This window comes from Galeopterus variegatus, unplaced genomic scaffold (assembly GCF_000696425.1).
Source record: "Galeopterus variegatus unplaced genomic scaffold, G_variegatus-3.0.2 Scaffold16, whole genome shotgun sequence".
Lineage (NCBI taxonomy): Eukaryota > Metazoa > Chordata > Mammalia > Dermoptera > Cynocephalidae > Galeopterus > Galeopterus variegatus.
This window is the reverse complement of record NW_007726127.1, coordinates 456,627-474,332: the sequence shown is the minus strand read 5'-3', so window position 1 is coordinate 474,332 and position 17,706 is coordinate 456,627. Positions and strand designations below refer to the sequence as shown.

At 40.9% G+C, this 17,706-nt stretch overlaps 2 protein-coding genes across 5 annotated transcripts in view; both read left to right on the top strand.

Annotated features, from left to right (window-relative positions):
• The window catches only part of WDR47 (WD repeat domain 47), a 67,997-nt gene extending 58,722 nt beyond the window's left edge, over nt 1-9,275 (top strand). For all 3 annotated transcript variants that reach the window (XM_008566360.1, XM_008566351.1, XM_008566342.1), the window contains 3 exons: nt 242-373; nt 5,627-5,845; nt 7,917-9,275. In XM_008566360.1, the coding sequence (XP_008564582.1) occupies nt 242-373; nt 5,627-5,845; nt 7,917-8,059 (494 nt within the window). In that variant the 3' untranslated portion in view covers nt 8,060-9,275. The remainder of the gene's footprint in view (nt 1-241; nt 374-5,626; nt 5,846-7,916) is intronic.
• Nucleotides 9,276-12,325: 3,050 nt separating this feature from the next.
• Nucleotides 12,326-17,706, top strand: part of CLCC1 (chloride channel CLIC-like 1) — a 25,235-nt gene continuing 19,854 nt past the window's right edge. For both annotated transcript variants that reach the window (XM_008566303.1, XM_008566295.1), the window contains exon 1: nt 12,326-12,414. The gene's annotated coding sequence lies outside the window, so the exon portion shown is untranslated. The remainder of the gene's footprint in view (nt 12,415-17,706) is intronic.

Sequence of the window (17,706 nt, the reverse complement as noted above, 5' to 3'; positions counted from 1 at the left end):
AAAGAGCCTACTGTACTATGGAGTCACTGAAGAAATTTTGATGTTGTGCATTTTAATGAATTTTAATTTTTTTTAAAAACTGTCAATTTATTTGATATACTCCCATGTAGAAAGCCTCTATCAGATAGTATGTTTGATTAACAAGACTATCACTTGCTCAGTAATAAGGAGTACTTAGCTTTGAACATGTTAAGGAAAAGTACTCTCCCACAGTAATAACTGTGTATTTGATCATTTATAGGGCATATTTTAGCACTTTATACCTGGAGTGGCTGGATGATTGCATCTGGCTCCCAAGATAAGACTGTTAGATTCTGGGATCTTCGAGTACCAAGCTGCGTTCGTGTTGTTGGCACAACATTCCATGGAACTGGTAGGTTTTTCTTTAATTTAAAGAGCTGACTTACTCTTCTCTGAAATGTAAAAAAATAGAAACCAAGGGCGAGGGAGATTAAATATCATGACCCAAATTGTTGTTAGCAGGGCCATTTTGGAACTCAGACCTTTAAAAATATTCCTAAAAATGCATGCACATGGTAGAAATTTAAATTGAACAAAAGAGTATACGTGTTTTTTTCCGCTCTTATTGCTTAGTCTCTTTCCCTAAAGGACAGTTTCTTGTTTATTCTTCTAGAAATATTCTTTAAATATATAACCAGAAAGTTCATATATATCATAGTCTTCTCTCTCCTGTAAACACACACATCTGTGTATATGCATGTGTACCCCCCCCACACAGATGGTAACATATAGTACAAATCTTGCTTTTTAAACTTAACAGTATATTTTGAATTGTTCCATGTAAACCCAGCCTACTGTTCCTTGCACCTTTTAAAACACTGATATGTAAGAGTGACAGAATTCTGGGGCCGGCCTGTGGCTTACTTGGGAGAGTGCGGTGCTGATAAGAGTGACAGTATTCTGCCATTGTCCTTATTTTATTTTAGAGTACGTTTTCTGCCTTTGTAGTTGTTTTTTGTTTTTGTTTTTGATTTTGTTTTTTTGTAGTAGTTTTTAACAGCAATTCTATGGCACAATTCCAAGTGAAAAATATTCTTAATATTTGGTGTGTGTATGTGTGTGTGTGTGTTTTTTCCCTGGTGGTTGGCCAGTACTGAGATCTGATCCTTTGACCTTGGTGTTATAACACTGCATGCACTCTAACCAGCTGAGCTAACTGACCAGCCTATGTGGGTTTTTTTTTTTTAAATACCTTATTTATTCTTTTGACTTTCATGGACTTTTTACACTTTGATTCAAACCAGATATGATTTGTTACAGCAAATTTAAGTCTGGAATACACACACATACACACGTATAATTATATTTAGATACATGAATTTGTGATTGATTTATTAAAGTTTAGTTTGCATTGTTTTCAAAATTAATGTATAAGATAATGTAAAGAACCAAACAGTTCAATAAGGCATGTTAAGAAAAACAGCATTGCCCTGAGAATTGCGCCCTTACCTCATTTCCCATTTCTCAGAGGCAACCATTTTTAACTTTTGTAACAGTTTTCTTTTGGTATTTATTTCCACATTTCTAAATAACAGTCTTCTAATTATAGTTTTTTAGGATTATTTATTGACTTCCCACCACAGAAGGTGAAGATTTAACTTTTTCATTTCCCTTTCTGATGCCTATCATCCCTCATTCTTCCCTCTTCATGTCTTTTAAATATAGTTATATCTGTTTTGGTTAGATCAGTATTCATTGTTTATGTTATTTTAAACATGTAAATGCTATTGATATCTTATTATTTTTTTTCTTGAATGTATTTTGTTTTCTTTGGTGTTAATGTTTCATTTGCTTAGTTTCTATATACTTACCACTATTTTGTCTCCAAACTCTCCCCTAGTTGTCTAAATATTTTCAGTCATTCCTCTCTCCATTTCAGAGACTTCAATTTTTTGGTCATCTTGCCTTTCTTACAGCATATTATAATGTCTTCTTCTCCACTGGATCTCTCCTCCTCTACTTCTGTGTCATGTACATACAAAAATTTTACAGAATTGGCAATGCCAAAAGTTCCTCTCTGGACCTCCTTATCCCCTCTCCCAGCTGTCACTCCAATTTTTGCTCCCTATCTTATTGAGATGTCTCAAGTCTTGCCTACATTTACTGTTACCCATTTCCTCACCCTCAGTCTTAAACCTACTCCAGCCTGGCTCCTGCCACAACCCTTGTAACAAATGCTGTCTTTTTCAAGATCACCAACAACAAATTTCATGCTGTCAGATCACTTTTATATCCTCATTTTACTTCAACTCTCAGTGGCATGCAACACAGTTGACCTCTTTACTTTTCTTTTGGGCTTTCTACATTTCTGTTACCTTTCTGGATAACTACTCCTTTGGTAGTTCTTCCTCCTTTGCTAAATCTCTAAATTTTGGCATTCCCTAGGGCTCAGGACTTTAGTCTTTCTTTCTCTAGATGATTGCATCCATTCTCCCAGCTTTAATTATAATTCATATGCTAAAAGACCTTAATTTTTTTTTTTTTTTTTAAAGATGCCTGGTAAGGGGATCTGAACCCGTGGCCTCGGTGTTATCAGCACCACACTCTCTCAAGTGAACCATGGGCCGGTCCAAAGACCTTAAATTTTTATCTCTAGCTCAAACCTCATCTGCATGCCAGGCTCATAATTCTAACCCACCTACTTGACCTCTTCTTTTAGATATTTTACAAGGTATTTCAAGCTTAACATGTCTTAGTCCAAACTACCGATTCATGGCCTCTCCCTCCAAACAAAACTGCCCCAGATCTCCTCACCCAAAGTGGTACCAACTACTCATTGTACATGACAGAAACCATATGGAGTCTTCCTGGAGCCCTCTCTCTCCTTTCCTCCAGTATACAATCCATAGGCAAATCCTATTGTTTTAGCCTCAAAAATCTATCTTAAATCCACTTAGTTCTTTTCATCTTTATCACCACCACTCTAGGATAAGCCACCACCACCTCTCAATTGAACCACCGCATTAGCTTCCTTATTATACTCTGCATTTCCACCTTTGCCCCCTCCACCCTATCATCCACACAGCATCAGAGTACTCCTTTAAAAAAACAAATCTTGTCATATCACACCGTGCTTACATTTCAATGATTATTCATTTCTTTTAGGTCAAAGTGCAGGCTCTTTGCCATGGCCTACAAGACCATGCTTGATCTGGCATGGTGTACTTTTCCAGTCTCATGTCAGATCACTTTTATTCTTTCAGTTCCAGGTACATTACAAGCTCTTCCCATTTCCAATGAATTCATATGCTATTTCTTCAGCCTCAAATGTTCTTCCTCTGTCCTCTCATGGTTAGGTCCTTCTTATTTTTAAGAAGGACCTTCAATATCATCTTGCCAGAGAGGCCTTCTTTGACTGCCCTAATTGGGACCTCATCGTTATTTTCTATCACTGAACTCTTATTACTATTTAAAACTATGTATTTTTTTACTTGTTTATTGCTTATCTTCTCCAGTAGACTTTAGGTTTCACCAGGGCAGCAATTATATCTGTTTTTATTTTCCATAGTAAATTAGCACCAGCCATAGTGCCTGGCCCAAGAAAGTAGTGATTTAATAACTTTGTTAAGTAAATGAACCTGGATTTCTATTGGCATCATAAACTTTGCATGTGTAAAATGAAACATTATATTCCTCATGTGAATCAGCTCTTCTTCCCATCTTCCCTATTTTTTTTTTTTTTTTTTTTTTTTTTTTTTGTCTTTTGTCTTTTTCCGTGTCCGGCAACGGATCGCAACCCTCAGTGTTGCCCCCGCACCGGACAGGGGACCGGCAACGGGATCACAACCCTCGGTGTTGCTCCCGCGCCTCGCTCAGCCAGTGAGCGGGAACCGGTCTGTATGTGGGATCCGAACCCTCGGGCGGGAGCGCGGCCGCGCTTCCCAAGCGGCGCACCATCCAGTGCGCCACCGGGCCGGCCCCATCTTCCCTATTTTTTTTTTTTTTTTTGTCTTTTGTCTTTTTCCGTGTCCGGCAACGGATCGCAACCCTCAGTGTTGCCCCCGCACCGGACAGGGGACCGGCAACGGGATCACAACCCTCGGTGTTGCTCCCGCGCCTCGCTCAGCCAGTGAGCGGGAACCGGTCTGTATGTGGGATCCGAACCCTCGGGCGGGAGCGCGGCCGCGCTTCCCAAGCGGCGCACCATCCAGTGCGCCACCGGGCCGGCCCCATCTTCCCTATTTTTGATAATGGTTCTCTTATTTCCTCAAGCAACTAGATTTGCAATCTAGGACTTATTTTCACTTCCTTTTTTTGTCTCCACCCAGCCAGTTAATTGTGATGACTGTTGATCTTTTATTCAGTTTTTTCTCTGAAATCTATCTGCCCTCCTTTGGGTCCTTATTCTTTCATTACTCTGTTATTCTGTCTTGTCTTCCAGTGGCCTTCCTTATTCTATAATCTCTCCATTTAAATTTGGTACACATTTTCATAGAGATTAATCTGTCCAAAGAACTGCTTAGATCATGTAATTCTCGTGCTTAGAAGCCTGCAATCATATTCACTGTCTACAGACACAAGTTCAAATTCTGCAATTCGGGATTCAAAGGGCCTAATGGTCTGGCCCTAACCTGCCTTTATGTCTTGGCTTCAAACTGCCTTTTATTTTATTTTATTTTTTTTTTTATACTTTCCCTCTTAAAAGTATTCCTGACCCTAATAGCACTCTGTCAAAATTTCAAGAAAAGATTTATTTTAAGTTACGTGTGTGTGTTTATATGTATATATACACACATACTTTTATGTATACTGTTTACTGTTTTTCAAGATCTAACTTATGTATCTTTTTTCTGTGAAGTATTTACAGACCACTTTGGTCTAAAGCAGTGTTCTTCAATCTTATTTTTGTAATTTCCCCCCTTAAGGAAAAAAATTAAATTTTTCCTAACAAGAGAGATTAAATCCTAAAGAATAATATTTTATTGGACAGGGTTGACTTTGGAGGGCCCACAAACCAGTGTTAATGTTTAAGATTTTTTTGCCCCTAAGAACCAGGGGATTTTGTCCCCCTTGCGGGTATCATTTCCACCATGGAGAATGCATGACCTAGAGTTAGGGCTCCAGCCTTTGTTTATTTGTTTATTTATTTTGGTGGCTGGCAGGTACATGGGCTCTAGCCTTTGGACTCAGAGCTTATTTTCTATTCGATTCCTGTTGTTCATAAATCATGTGTTGCTTTAGGATATTTCCTATACTGTTGTCCTAAAATATATTTTGTTATTGAATTTTTTGTTCCCCAACTAGACTGTAAGCTGGGTATAGCAGTATTTCTGGACACTTACCCAGCAGTGTAAACACTGGATTAGGAAAAGTGGCTTCTCTAGCATGGTTTGTTTATTGCACCATAAATAGTGCTGTTCCAGGGGGTTCTCTCAGATGACAAAAATGGACTTTCGTATTCCTTACAGAATCTTGCTTCATGTGTTACCCCTAAAAAGGACACAAGTGTTTATCGATTGACTGTTAATTTGGATTTTTCCATAATTGAACAGTATTGATAAGTTCCATTAAATTGTTAGTGTATGGTTCAGTGAACCTAGTGAGCTGTGTTACAATTTAGATCTATGGTTTTTCTCTGTTGAAACTTTCATTTCCCTCACTACAGGCAGTGCAGTGGCGTCTGTAGCTGTAGATCCCAGTGGCCGTCTCCTAGCCACAGGCCAAGAAGATTCTAGTTGCATGTTGTATGATATAAGAGGAGGAAGAATGGTACAAAGTTATCACCCTCATTCCAGTGATGTTCGCTCTGTTCGATTCTCCCCTGGAGCTCACTACTTACTAACAGGCTCTTATGATATGAAAATAAAGGTGACAGACCTACAAGGTGATTGAGATTGACCTCCCTCTTTGTTTTTAGTCTCTCCTATTCTGTTTGGGATCCTTCTTTTTTGTTAATCTGGTGTGACTGACTATATAATATTTTCAAATTTTAATTTTATAGTATTTACAGAACAGATTAATGAGACTGTATTAAGACGTGTTGTAGCAAATTATTAGTGAATAGTCTTACTGTTTTAAAATATTTAAAAGAATTAACATTACAGTGTATCATTCTCTTATGAGATAAATGATGGATTTATGTATTCTTATTAGCTTCTATTTCAAAAAAATTATTAGTGTACAATCTGTGTAATTATGTCTTCAATATCTAGTTATTTTTAAACATTCATTAAGCAAATATTTACTGTGTACCAACTAGGAACAGACAGAGACATGAATAAGACAGTTAACTCCTTCCTTGATGAAGCTTATATTTTAGAGGTCAGTAAAAAGTAAACCAATTAATGGTGTAATTTTAGGTATTGGCAAGTGCTCCTTAAAAAATTAGCATGGTAGGAGATAGTAGAAGGCTATTTCAGATAGGATAGTTAGAGTAGTTCTCTCCAGGGAAGTGCCATTTGCACAGAGACCTGGATGATGAGAAGGAACAAGTCATGCCAAGACTCTAGCAGAAGAACATAGCAGGTATAAAGATGCTGAGGTAGGAACAAACTTGGCATGTCATTGACACTGCGAGAAGCCAATCTGGCTGGAACGTAGTGAACCAGGGAAGAGAGAGCCAGAAGAATAAATCAGAGGCAGGGTTTTGTAGACTTTTTTAAAAAATAGGCTTTATGGGCCGAGCCCGTGGCGCACTCGGGAGAGTGCGGTGCTGGGAGTGCAGCAGCGCTCCCGCCGCGGGTTCAGATCCTATATAGGAATGACCAGTTCGCTCACAGCGCTCACCGGCTGAGCGCGGTGCAGCCAGTCTCAAAAAGGACAAAAAAAAAAAAAAAAAAGGCTTTATTTTTAAGAGCAGTTTTAGGTTAATAGCAAAATTGCGAGGAAGATACAGAGATTTCCCCATATACCCCCTGTCCCACAGATGTATAGTCTCCCCCATTATCAGTATCCCCCATCAAAGTGGTACATTTGTTACACTTGATTAGCTGTAGGCATTTTAAAAAATATAATGTGAAGCATTTGAAGATTTTTAAATGGGAGTGATATGATCTGAATTGTATTTTTAGATAATTTTGAGATCTGTAAGGGGGCAAGCATAGAAGTATAAATGTCAGCAAGGAGGCTATTGAGAGATGATGGTGGCTTGGACTAGGGTGGTACAGGTGGTGGTGATAAGTGACTGAATTTGGGATATATTATAATTTGTTTGAATCAGATTTGGGGAGTGAGGGGAAAAGGAATCAATGATAATTCCTAGGGTTTGGGCTTGAGCAACCAGATGGTGCCGTTAATTTAGATGAATAAGATAGGCTGGTGGAGAAACAGGTTTAGATAAGATCAAGAGTTTGGTTTCAGACAAGTTAAATTTAAGATGCCTCTCAAGCAATCAAGTGAGGTGCTGAATGATTATTTGGATTCTAGTCTGGAGCTCAGGTGAGAAGTCAAGATTAGAGATAAAATGTGTGAATCATAAGTATATAAATGGCCATGGTTCTAGATGAAATTTTGTAGGAAGTAAGGTACAGAGGGAACAGAAGAAATTTAAGGGCTGACCCCTGGGATTCACCAGGAAGAATTAGGAAGAGAAGGGAAACCAGCAAAGGAGACCAAGATGGAGTGGCACTGAAATCAGGGAAAAATCGAGTTGAGAGAGTTTCAACTGTGTCAAATGTTGCTGTGTATATGTTGCCAATACTAGTAACATAAGGAGGTATTCAGTAATTTGTCCCTTTGTAAATTTTTCAGCATATCATACAAGGGTGTTCAAAAGTTCAGGGAAAGATTCGTATTATCTTTTAATCCCATTTTTCCATGAACTTTTTGAAGTACCCTTGTATTAATGTAGTTTAGGATTTTTTATACTGTGACTTAAAGTAACAGGAAGTATGTAAAATCTATACATATACTTATTTTGTATTTTACATCAATATCTCTTTTCTTTTTTGATTTAGGGGACCTCACTAAGCAGCTTCCTATCATGGTGGTGGGGGAGCACAAGGACAAAGTGATTCAGTGCAGATGGCATACCCAGGATCTTTCCTTCCTGTCATCCTCTGCAGACAGAACTGTAACTCTCTGGACTTACAATGGATAGAGTGCACCCCATGTCAGTGTATGCAATGAAAGCACAGAGGCTTAAGACTACTGAGTTATGAAAATTATAGATCTGAAGAACATAGAATGTCCAGGAAAATGGTTTAGCACGAGGAGGCCGTTTATTACCATGTATCCTGTTGATAGGAAGGTGTTGGGTGGTGTTTTTCTGCAGTGCGTTCAGTCTTCCATGTGAGCTCGTGCTGCTGTGACCTGCTCTATGTAGTCTCATTGCCAAAGTCTGCGGAAGAGCTCTTATCTTGTCAGTGTGCACTCCAAGGTGGACGATGGGTTTATGGTTTAGTATTAAAATGCATTCCTGGTCTTTGCCTAAATAACAATTTTATATACACATTGAAATTGAATTATACCTTAAGCCTATTATTACAATGTAGTGCAAACAAGTTCTACCCAAATTAAACATAGGTTTTCAGAAATTACTTTTGCTCTTCTCACAATCCCATTATTGTACCACAGTCTTCTAGAAGTCAGGATTTTCTGTCTCTCAAAAGTTACATGGTTGTTTTCACTTAAGGATTATTATGGAGTTTAAAAATGAATGGAAAACTATTTCTTAGTTCATGGTGAAGTATAGGCCTTTTCTGTTTTCTTAAACCCAGTGATAGGATTACTGTTTTGTCACATAATTTTATTTCAGACTGAAGGGTAAATGTGTTTGCTTCAGAAACTTATTAATTTCAATTTTTTTGAATGCAACAAGATACCTCCCTTCCAAACTGTACTATAGAAGCAGAGCAGCAGCAGGTATGTGATGCGACACTTGATGGTACAGTAAATTTACTGGCTAGAATTTTTCCTCTTAAAAATTAAAAACTTTGCCATAGACCATAGCATGGCTTGAAATGCTATGTCTGCATGATAATTTAAAATGAAAATTTAAACTTTGCACTTCAAAAGCTTATTTGGGTTTTTTTCTTGCACCGTTTTGTGTAATGCAGAATGATAATTTTATTTCTACGGCATTGTAGATGCTAACATTTATGTATCTTTATTTTCATATTGTACAGTAATCTTACTTTAAATTATTAAATAGGCTATTTTATTTATTTCAAATGCAATTGTATTGGTTCATATTATTGAACTATGTGTGCACTGTATGTAGCAAGCATTTTTAATCTATTGTATACAAGTGGAAAGGGTATTAGAAGTGTAACTGTGTTATTATTTCAATAAAGACCTCTTAACACCTAAAACTATTTCTGTTCCTCAGAGTCTGTGGCTTTCAATTTAGAATGTTTTTCTTCGTTCCTTCTTTCTCTCTCTCTCTCTTTTTGTGTGTGTGTGTGTGTGTGTGTGTGTGTGTGTCTGGCCAGTTCAGGGATAGAATGTTATTTTTCTAGTTTACTTGGAGGAAGTGTCGACCAGTGGATGAACCCCATAATCAGTTTCTCACATTTCCTTCTAAAGTTCTACTAATTTGCTTTTCAGCCATTGGCAACTACATAATTTTTGTGCATCTTCTACCTTTTGTACAAGATTTAGAGAATTTTCTTTCCTTAATATATTGTGAAAGTTAATTAATAAAAGCCTGGAAAAATGTACAAATTCTATCTCAGACTTCACATACATTGACTTGAGTGCTTCATCATAGAAAGAAATGAAATCTAGCTGTGGGTATTCAATAGGTACAGTTTTTCTACCTCTCAGGCATGCAGTAGGAAGTTCTGCTAAAAATAAATCAGTCTTTTTAGTTACTTTCAAGCTTAATTTCACGTTAGATATTATAGCAGGTCATTTGTGTTAAGATTAAAACTAGAAAAAAGAGCAATTTTTAAATATAGACCAGTTCAACCTCATAGTAAGAAATGTTGATAAAATTATGTATTCCAACTTAATCACAGTCAAAGAGAAAATTTTTATGATCCTCCTAGATATAAGGTTTGGAATTTATTTTATTGTAGAGCATTAAATAATGAGCACTAGAAATTGTTTTATTTATTTCAATAAGTTTCTGGTTATATATGTCCTTTTCTCCCATGCCTCCACACTGTCTTCTTCATGGGGGTAAATAGATTCTTCAAGGTTTACATAAAACAGGAAATGAGAGGACTGAATTATCTACAATCTCTGAGACCTTCTCAGTTGGGGGTGTGAGGAAGGAGAGTGGAAGGGGGAAGGTGTTAACAGAGGTTCTTAACTCTTCCCAGGTGGGAGCTTTAGAGGTCTGATTCAAATTTTTTTTTTTTAATGTTTAATCTATTTTTTAAAAATTGTAATAAACCAACGAACACAATTAACAGAGTGAAAAGGCAACCCACAAAATGGAAGAAAATATGAGGGTACTTTTAAAAGTTCGTGGAAAAATGGAATCAAAAAATAATACAAATCTGTCCATGAACTTTTTTTTTTTTTTTTTTGTCTTTTTTCCGTGTCCAGCAACGGATCGCAACCCTCAGTGTTGCCCCCGTACCGGACCGGGGACCGGCAACGGGCAACGGGATTGCAACCCTCGGCGTTGCTCCCGCGCCTCGCTCAGCCAGTGAGCGGGAACCGGTCTGCATGTGGGATCCGAACCCTCGGCGGGAGCGCCACCGGGCCGGCCCTGTCCATGAACTTTTTGAAGATCCCTCGTATTTGCCAATCCTATCTGATGAGTTAATATCCAGAATATATAGAGAACTCTTAAAGTGCAACAACAAAAAACTCTGAATAAAAAATAGGCAAAAGACTTGAATAGAGGGCCGGCCCGTGGCTCACTCGGTAGAGTGCGGTGCTGATAACACCAAGGCCCTGGGTTCGGATCCTATATAGGGATGGCCGGTTTGCTCACTGGCTGAGCCTGGTGCTGACAACACCAAGCCAAGGGTTGAGATCCCCTTACCGGTCATCTTTAAAAAAATAAATAAATAAAAAATAAAAGACTTGAATAGACATTTCTCTAAGGAAGATACACAAAAGGCCAATAAGCACATGAAAAGATGCTCAGCATTACTGGTTATTAGTGAAATGCAAATCAGAACCACAATGAGATACCTCCTCACACCCATTAGGATGACTACTATAAAAAACCAAAACAAAACAGAAAAGTGTTGGCGAGGATGTGGAAAAATTGGAACCCTTCCTTGTGCACTGTTGGTGGGGATGTAAGATGGTGCCCCACTATGGAAAACGGTATGGCAGTTGCTCAAAAAATTAAAAATAGAATTTGCATATGATCTAGCAATTTTACTTCTGGGTAATTGAATGCAGGGAAGTAAACATATTTGTACATTTGTGTTTGTTAGCAGCATTATTTCATGATAACCGAAAGCTGGAAACAACCCAGATGTCCATTGGGTGATGAATGGATAAACTGTGGCATAGTCATACAATGGAATATTATTCATCCTTAATAAAGGAAATTCTGACACGTTACAACATGTATGAATCATGAGGACCTTGTGCTAAGCAAAATAAGTCAATCACAAAACGACAAACCTGCATGATTCCACTTATGTGAGGTATCTAGAGCAGTCAAGTTCGTAGAGACAAAAAGTAGAATGGTGGTCGCCAGGGGCTGGAGAGAGGGGTAATGGGGAGTTACTGTTTAATCGGTACAGAGTTTCAGTTTTGCAAGATGAAAAGAGTTCTGGAGATGGCTGGTGGTGATGGTTGCATAACAATGTGAATGGACTTAATGCTACTGAACTGTACCCTTAAAAATAAATGGTTAAGATGGTAAATTTTATGTCATGTGTATTTTAATTTAAAAAAATAGTAAGCAACATGCACACTCCAGTGTACTGAATTATATACCAAATTATAACATACTTTTAAATTTGTTGCCAATTAATGTACTTTTGTGTACGGCTCTGGAAAAACTCGACATCTCTTTGGAGAGTTTCCTGAGATTGCAAGACCAGCAGTTAAAGACAAAAACCAAACAAAACTTACTATTTCCAACCACTCTATACTGTGCAAACCTGTCCCTCGCCCATCTTCACTGTAGGACTTGTGTTGTCATTCATTATCCCCTATTTTAAAACTCATGCTCGACACAGATTTCCGGTTTTATTGCAAATGTTACACATTCGAACTTATAAAATAAATGAATAGTACGAAAATACGCTTCGTATACACCCATGATTCCTTTCATTTGCAGAGCGTTCCACTGAAGAAAGTAAAAGAAATCCCCCATCCGAAAACCGGCGAGCAGAGGCCGGCCCCGCCCCCTCGGCGGGGCCAATCAGCGGCGCGCGCGGGAGGGACGCACAGCCGCGGGCCGAGCGAGTCGATGAGCCGCGGTCAGAGGCCCGGCGCGCGCTGAGCGCGGGGCGGCGGGGCGGGCGGCTGGCTCTCTTCTCCGGCCGGCGTAGGCCGGTGTCTTTCTGGAAAAGCAGACTGGCGACCCGGGACGTGAGTCCACACGGTCGGGTGTGTTTGTGCGGCGGGCTGGGCTGCGGGTTCGGCCCCGGCGGGTCTCGCGGGAGAACGGCGCGGAGGCCGAGGAGGCCGCAGGGGCTCCGCGGGGTGGGGGCCGCGGTCCCGCCGCTGCCGCTCGTGCCTCTGGGTGACCTCGGAGCTCTTCGTTTAGCAGCGGGGCGAGCGCCTGCCCCTTAGCTGTGGCTGCTGCGGATGCTGCGGCCTTTCTCGGTTCGCAGAGCAGCCTGAGGAAAAGGCAACAGCAAGTGCCAAGCGAGACCCGAGCGAACGTCGAATTTTGTTGGCTTCGGTTATCTCTGAAAAGAAGCGTAATTTGAACCAGTACTGTCAGCGAAATGGCTCGGACTTAGTTGTAGTTAAATTTTTAAAACCCCAAATGTAATTTGAGTGTAAAAAGTTAGAGATGCCATAAGCCTGTGTGTTTGTGACTGGGTGGTGAAAAACACTCTGTGACGGTGGTTGTGATAGTGTGATCCCGGACTAGCCATCTCGTCATCTGGGAACTTGTTAGTATGCACATTCTCCAGTGTGAGAGCCGAGGCTCCAGGAGACTACACTGAATACACATGCGAATTACATTGCAGACGCCTGACTTATGCCGTGCTACTTTTAGACTAATACAGAATTTGACTGTATTTTCCAAGTTAGTGTCTCCTTTCCCGTTAAAAGTGTAAATTCGCTTAAATCAAATTATTTTGTGCCAATTTCCACTCGGTGGCTGGCAGTCTCCGTGGAGATCTGTCTTTTCTGGTAGCTCTCCAGTCTGGTAGCTCCTGTACAGCTCACTCCGCATTTCCTGCTGTGTGGAGATGCGGATCCAGCAGTTCCTAAGACTATGTTCTCTGCAGAGCCTCTGAGGACCACTAGCACTTTCCCCTGGGGAGGCAGCTTAGGTAGAGGCAGTCTGGATTCTGCCGCTTATTAGCTCAGTGGCTTTGGGTGACTTGTTTTCCTAATCTTTAAGATGAAGGTAATAGTACTACTTCCAAGAGTTTTTGTGACAAATGACATAGTAACAAAATATTTGCTATTATTATTACATATATTATACTTTTGATATTATTAGTACCAAAGCGTGAGACAGATGAGAAGAATGGTAAAAATAGAAATTGGGGGAGAGAGACTAATGAACACTGACAAGAAATAGATGTAGGTGCCACCATTAAACCTAACCAATATAGTATGGTTACTTTGCTACTGGAAGTGTGGCATAACCAGAAGCTCGTTAGAGATGCAGAATCTCAGCTCCACCTCAGATTTACTAAATCTGAATCTGCTTTTTAACAAGCTCCCCAGCAGGTTTAGATGCAGCTTTGTTCGGAGGAAGTGTGAGATCAGTTGTAGAATTTCTCGAGGAGTTCCAGCGTTAAATCATTCAGCTGTAGATCAGGGATCTGGCAGGAGGGCTTGAATTTCCAGCTGATTCTACTATTATATCTCACCATCTGGTGTTCCATCATTTCTACATTGTTAATCTCTAGCCCGGGATAAATCTCTGGATCTGCTGGTCATTGCTGGAGAAAGTAACATAGTTGCCAGTAGTATGACCGTGGGTCTCATAGTCAAAACTCTACTCGAGAGGCTTTTCATTCACCTCCCTTTATATAACGCCCCTTGTAGAACTGTTCTCCATTGTAGTGCTGATCTCCATTTCCTCCATTCCAACCTCCCCCCACACAGTGACACTCCAAGTGAAGTATTTATCTGTCCACTTGATAATCATGTTATAATATGAGCTTGCTGGCTTCTCTTCTTTTTACTTTGGAAATCTTTGTCCCTCCTCATTCATTTCCATTTATGAAGATATACATAACCTTGTTGACTATGAAAAACCTTTCCTGTAGCCTTGATTTCATACACTCCCATCTTCTCAGAGCCTCTATTCAGTGTATATGCTCCCTTTGTCGCCTACTTCTTAACCACTTAGAATGAGGCTTCTCCCTGCTGTTCTGTGAAAGTCATTTCATAAATGAGCAACTAATTAACCAATGCAGCGGCCTTTTTTCAGACTTTATTCTTCTCAACTTCTCTGAAATATTTACTATGATTGAATATTACTTCTTTCTTGAAATTAAACCCCTCCTTGCTTTCTACACATGGCATTTTTTCCATACTTTTATTGGTGCACTATTTTTCAAAATTTCTTTTTTTTTTTTTTGTCTTTTTCGTGACCGGTAAGGGGATCGCAACCCTTGGTGTGGTGTCACGCACACCGCGCTCAGCCAGTGAGCGCACTGGCCACTCCTATATAGGATCCGAACCCGCGGCGGGGAGCATCGCTGCGCTCCCAGCGCCACACTCTCCCGAGTGCGCCACGGGCTCGGCCCCAAAATTTCTTTAAAATATTATCTTTTTACATTCTATGAAGTTGTTGAGGAGCAATTGGGAGGAAGCGGGGAGGGGAAAGGGGAAGGAAATGGGATGGAGGAAGGAGGAAGGAGGAGGGGCGGAATTGAGGCCTGCACCACCCCCCTCATTCCCACAGGGAAGACCAGAGGGCTTCCAGAGGTGGCTTGGTCATTGCCAGGCTGGGTGCAGATGCCAGGGGGGTATGGCAAAAGCCTTTGCCCCCCACCACCCCAGCTCTGGAGAGCCCAGGGTGCTTCCTGCAGTGGCTTGGTGGCCGTTGCTGGGGTGGTTGCGTGTGTTGGGGAGTGTGTGGCTGAGGCCCTCGGCCCCCACCCTTGGGACTAGTCGTGGGTGTCCAGGGGCATGGCTGAGGCCCCTGGCTCTCCCCCCTTTCTGGGTTGGTAGCCCAGGGGACTTTGGTCCTTCTAGGTGCTATAGGTGTTCTTTGGTGAAATGAGACCTTTTCTAGTTAATATCAAATTTTGTCTATGGTTGTGGGTACCTTGTTTTTTCTTTCAGTTCTGTATTGGGTTATTTCCTGTTCCCACCACTTAACTCTGTGCTGGAACTAGTTTATTGTCCTTTGCTTACTTCTAAAATGGGGGAACTTCCTGTGGGGACCAGCACTTGAGCTCTGTGGTTGAGCTAATTGTTGCTTTGCTGCTGATTCCCTGGGGAAGGCTTTTTGTGCAGCTCAGGTTTTAATGGTTGACTTTATAGGTACTTCTGGGTCTAGTTAGATCTGGTGCACCTGGGTTGTTTAGAAACTCTGGTCTGGGCCTGAGTCTTTTCATCCAGCTGTACCCTATGCAATTCTATATTCCTGACCATTCTCCTCTGATTGGCCCTACGCTGATTGGGGGGCAGATCAGCTGTCCTTGCTGTGCCCCAGTGTTCCCCCAGTGGGCCCATCTCCCCCACCGCCTGTACTCCAAACACTTCCTATGGGACCAGCTGTGTGCTGGTCCCTTGTGATGACTCACTGGCCTCTGAATGGCTCCTTTTTTTCCAGTTATTGTGGCTACTTGCTCCTGTGTGGGTCCATGGGAACCCTATTAGAGGTCTTACTGGCCTGAGGGCCACGAAGGCCCTTTTCTCCCCTGCCGCCTCCAAGTAACTCCATCTGAAGGGCACAGCTGCAGCTTTTGCCAGCTCCTGTTCCTTGCACTCAGCAGCTCCAGCCTGGAAGCAGCCAGGATTCGCAGTGTCGGGGTGGTTTTTTCTTTCTCTCATTGTGGTTTCTCCCACCTTCATACGTTCCGTAGGTTTCTCCTCCTCTTCCCCTGAGCTCCAGCAGCCCCAGCTCGGCTGTTGTTGCTTTTTTATAGTTGTAAATCGGTTGATTTGTGGGAGAGAGTGACGCTGGAGACTGTCTATTCTGCCATCTTGGCTGGAAGTCCATATGGCATTTTTTGACTTGCCTTCTGTGGCTCTGATTAGGCTTCACTCCCTTCTCTTGTATTTGGTTCTTCCAAGTCTTTATCTCTTACCTTAAATCTATTTTATCCAATAAAGTATATGGTTATTCAAAATTTCTAAGTGTTTCCAGAGCTTGACGGGGATCTTAATATTTTGGTTTTACATTTTTATCTTATTTTTCTAAATTTATTTTGTTGGTTTTACATTTTTAAACACAAAAAGTTGGGGGTTTTTTGTTTTTTATTATCAGTAGTTTATTAAATGTATCAGTATATTTGATCAATTCCTGTTCTCACCATTGTTTCTTTTATTCACACCTTTCCTTACTGTGGTCAAACTTCTTTAACATATTAGGGTTTTATGTCTGAAGAAATCTGTGTTAGTTTGCTAGGGCTGTCATAACAAAGTGCTGCAGACTTGGTGGCTTAAACAGCAAATTTATTTTCTCACAAGTCAGGAGGCTAGAAGATTGAGATCAAGGTGTTAACAGGGTTGGTTTCTTCTGAAGCCTCTCTTCTTGGCTTTTAGATGGCCTATGTCTTTACGCTGTCTTATCTCTGACTTGTCTGTCCAAGTTTCTTTCTCACCAGTCATATTGGATTAGGGCCCACACTAATGACCTAATTTTAACTTAATTACCTCCTTAAAGACCCTATTCCAAATCCAGTCACATTCTGATGTACTGGAAGTTAGGACTTCAACATACGAATTTGGCGGGTGGGGGCACAATTCACCCTAAAACAGCATCTTAATTAGTCTTATGCTTGTTTTAAAAAACATTTCGTTAAATGTGAAATATACATACAGAAAGGTGTGTAAAATGTAAATTTTCAGCTTAGGAAATTATTAGAAAGTGAATACCCATGTGACTGCCATCCACATTAAGAAATAGAACATTGCCAGCATCCCAGAAGCCCTCTTAATCCATTTTGTATTGCTATAACAGAAAGCCTGACACTGGGTAATTTATAAAGGACAGAGATTTGTTTCTTATGGTTCTGGAGATTCTGGAGGCTGGGAAGTCCAAGGTCGAGGGGCCTGCATCTGGCAAGGGCCCTCATGTCATCCCATGGTGGAAAGTGGAAGGGCAAGAGAACACGTGTAAGAGAAAGCAGGAGGTTGACCTTGTAGCCTCAAGCCCTTTTTTTTTTTTTGTCTTTTTGTCTTTTTCTGTGTCCAGCAACGGATGGCAACCCTCAGTGTCGCCCCCGTACCGGACCGGGACCGGCAACGGGATCGCAACCCTCGGAGTTGCCCCCGCGCCTCGCTCAGCCAGTGAGCGGGAACCGGTCTGTATGTGGGATCCGAACCCTCGGGCGGGAGCGCCGCTGCGCTTCCCAAGCGGCGCACTATCCAGTGCGCCACCGGGCCGGCCCCTCAAGCCCTTTTATAATCAGCATCAATCCTCTCTTAAGGCAGTAACTGGTGCAGTGGAAGGGCTGTTTATGTTTCTTTCCCATATCTTTTTTTTTTTTTTTTTTTTTTTTGATGACCGGT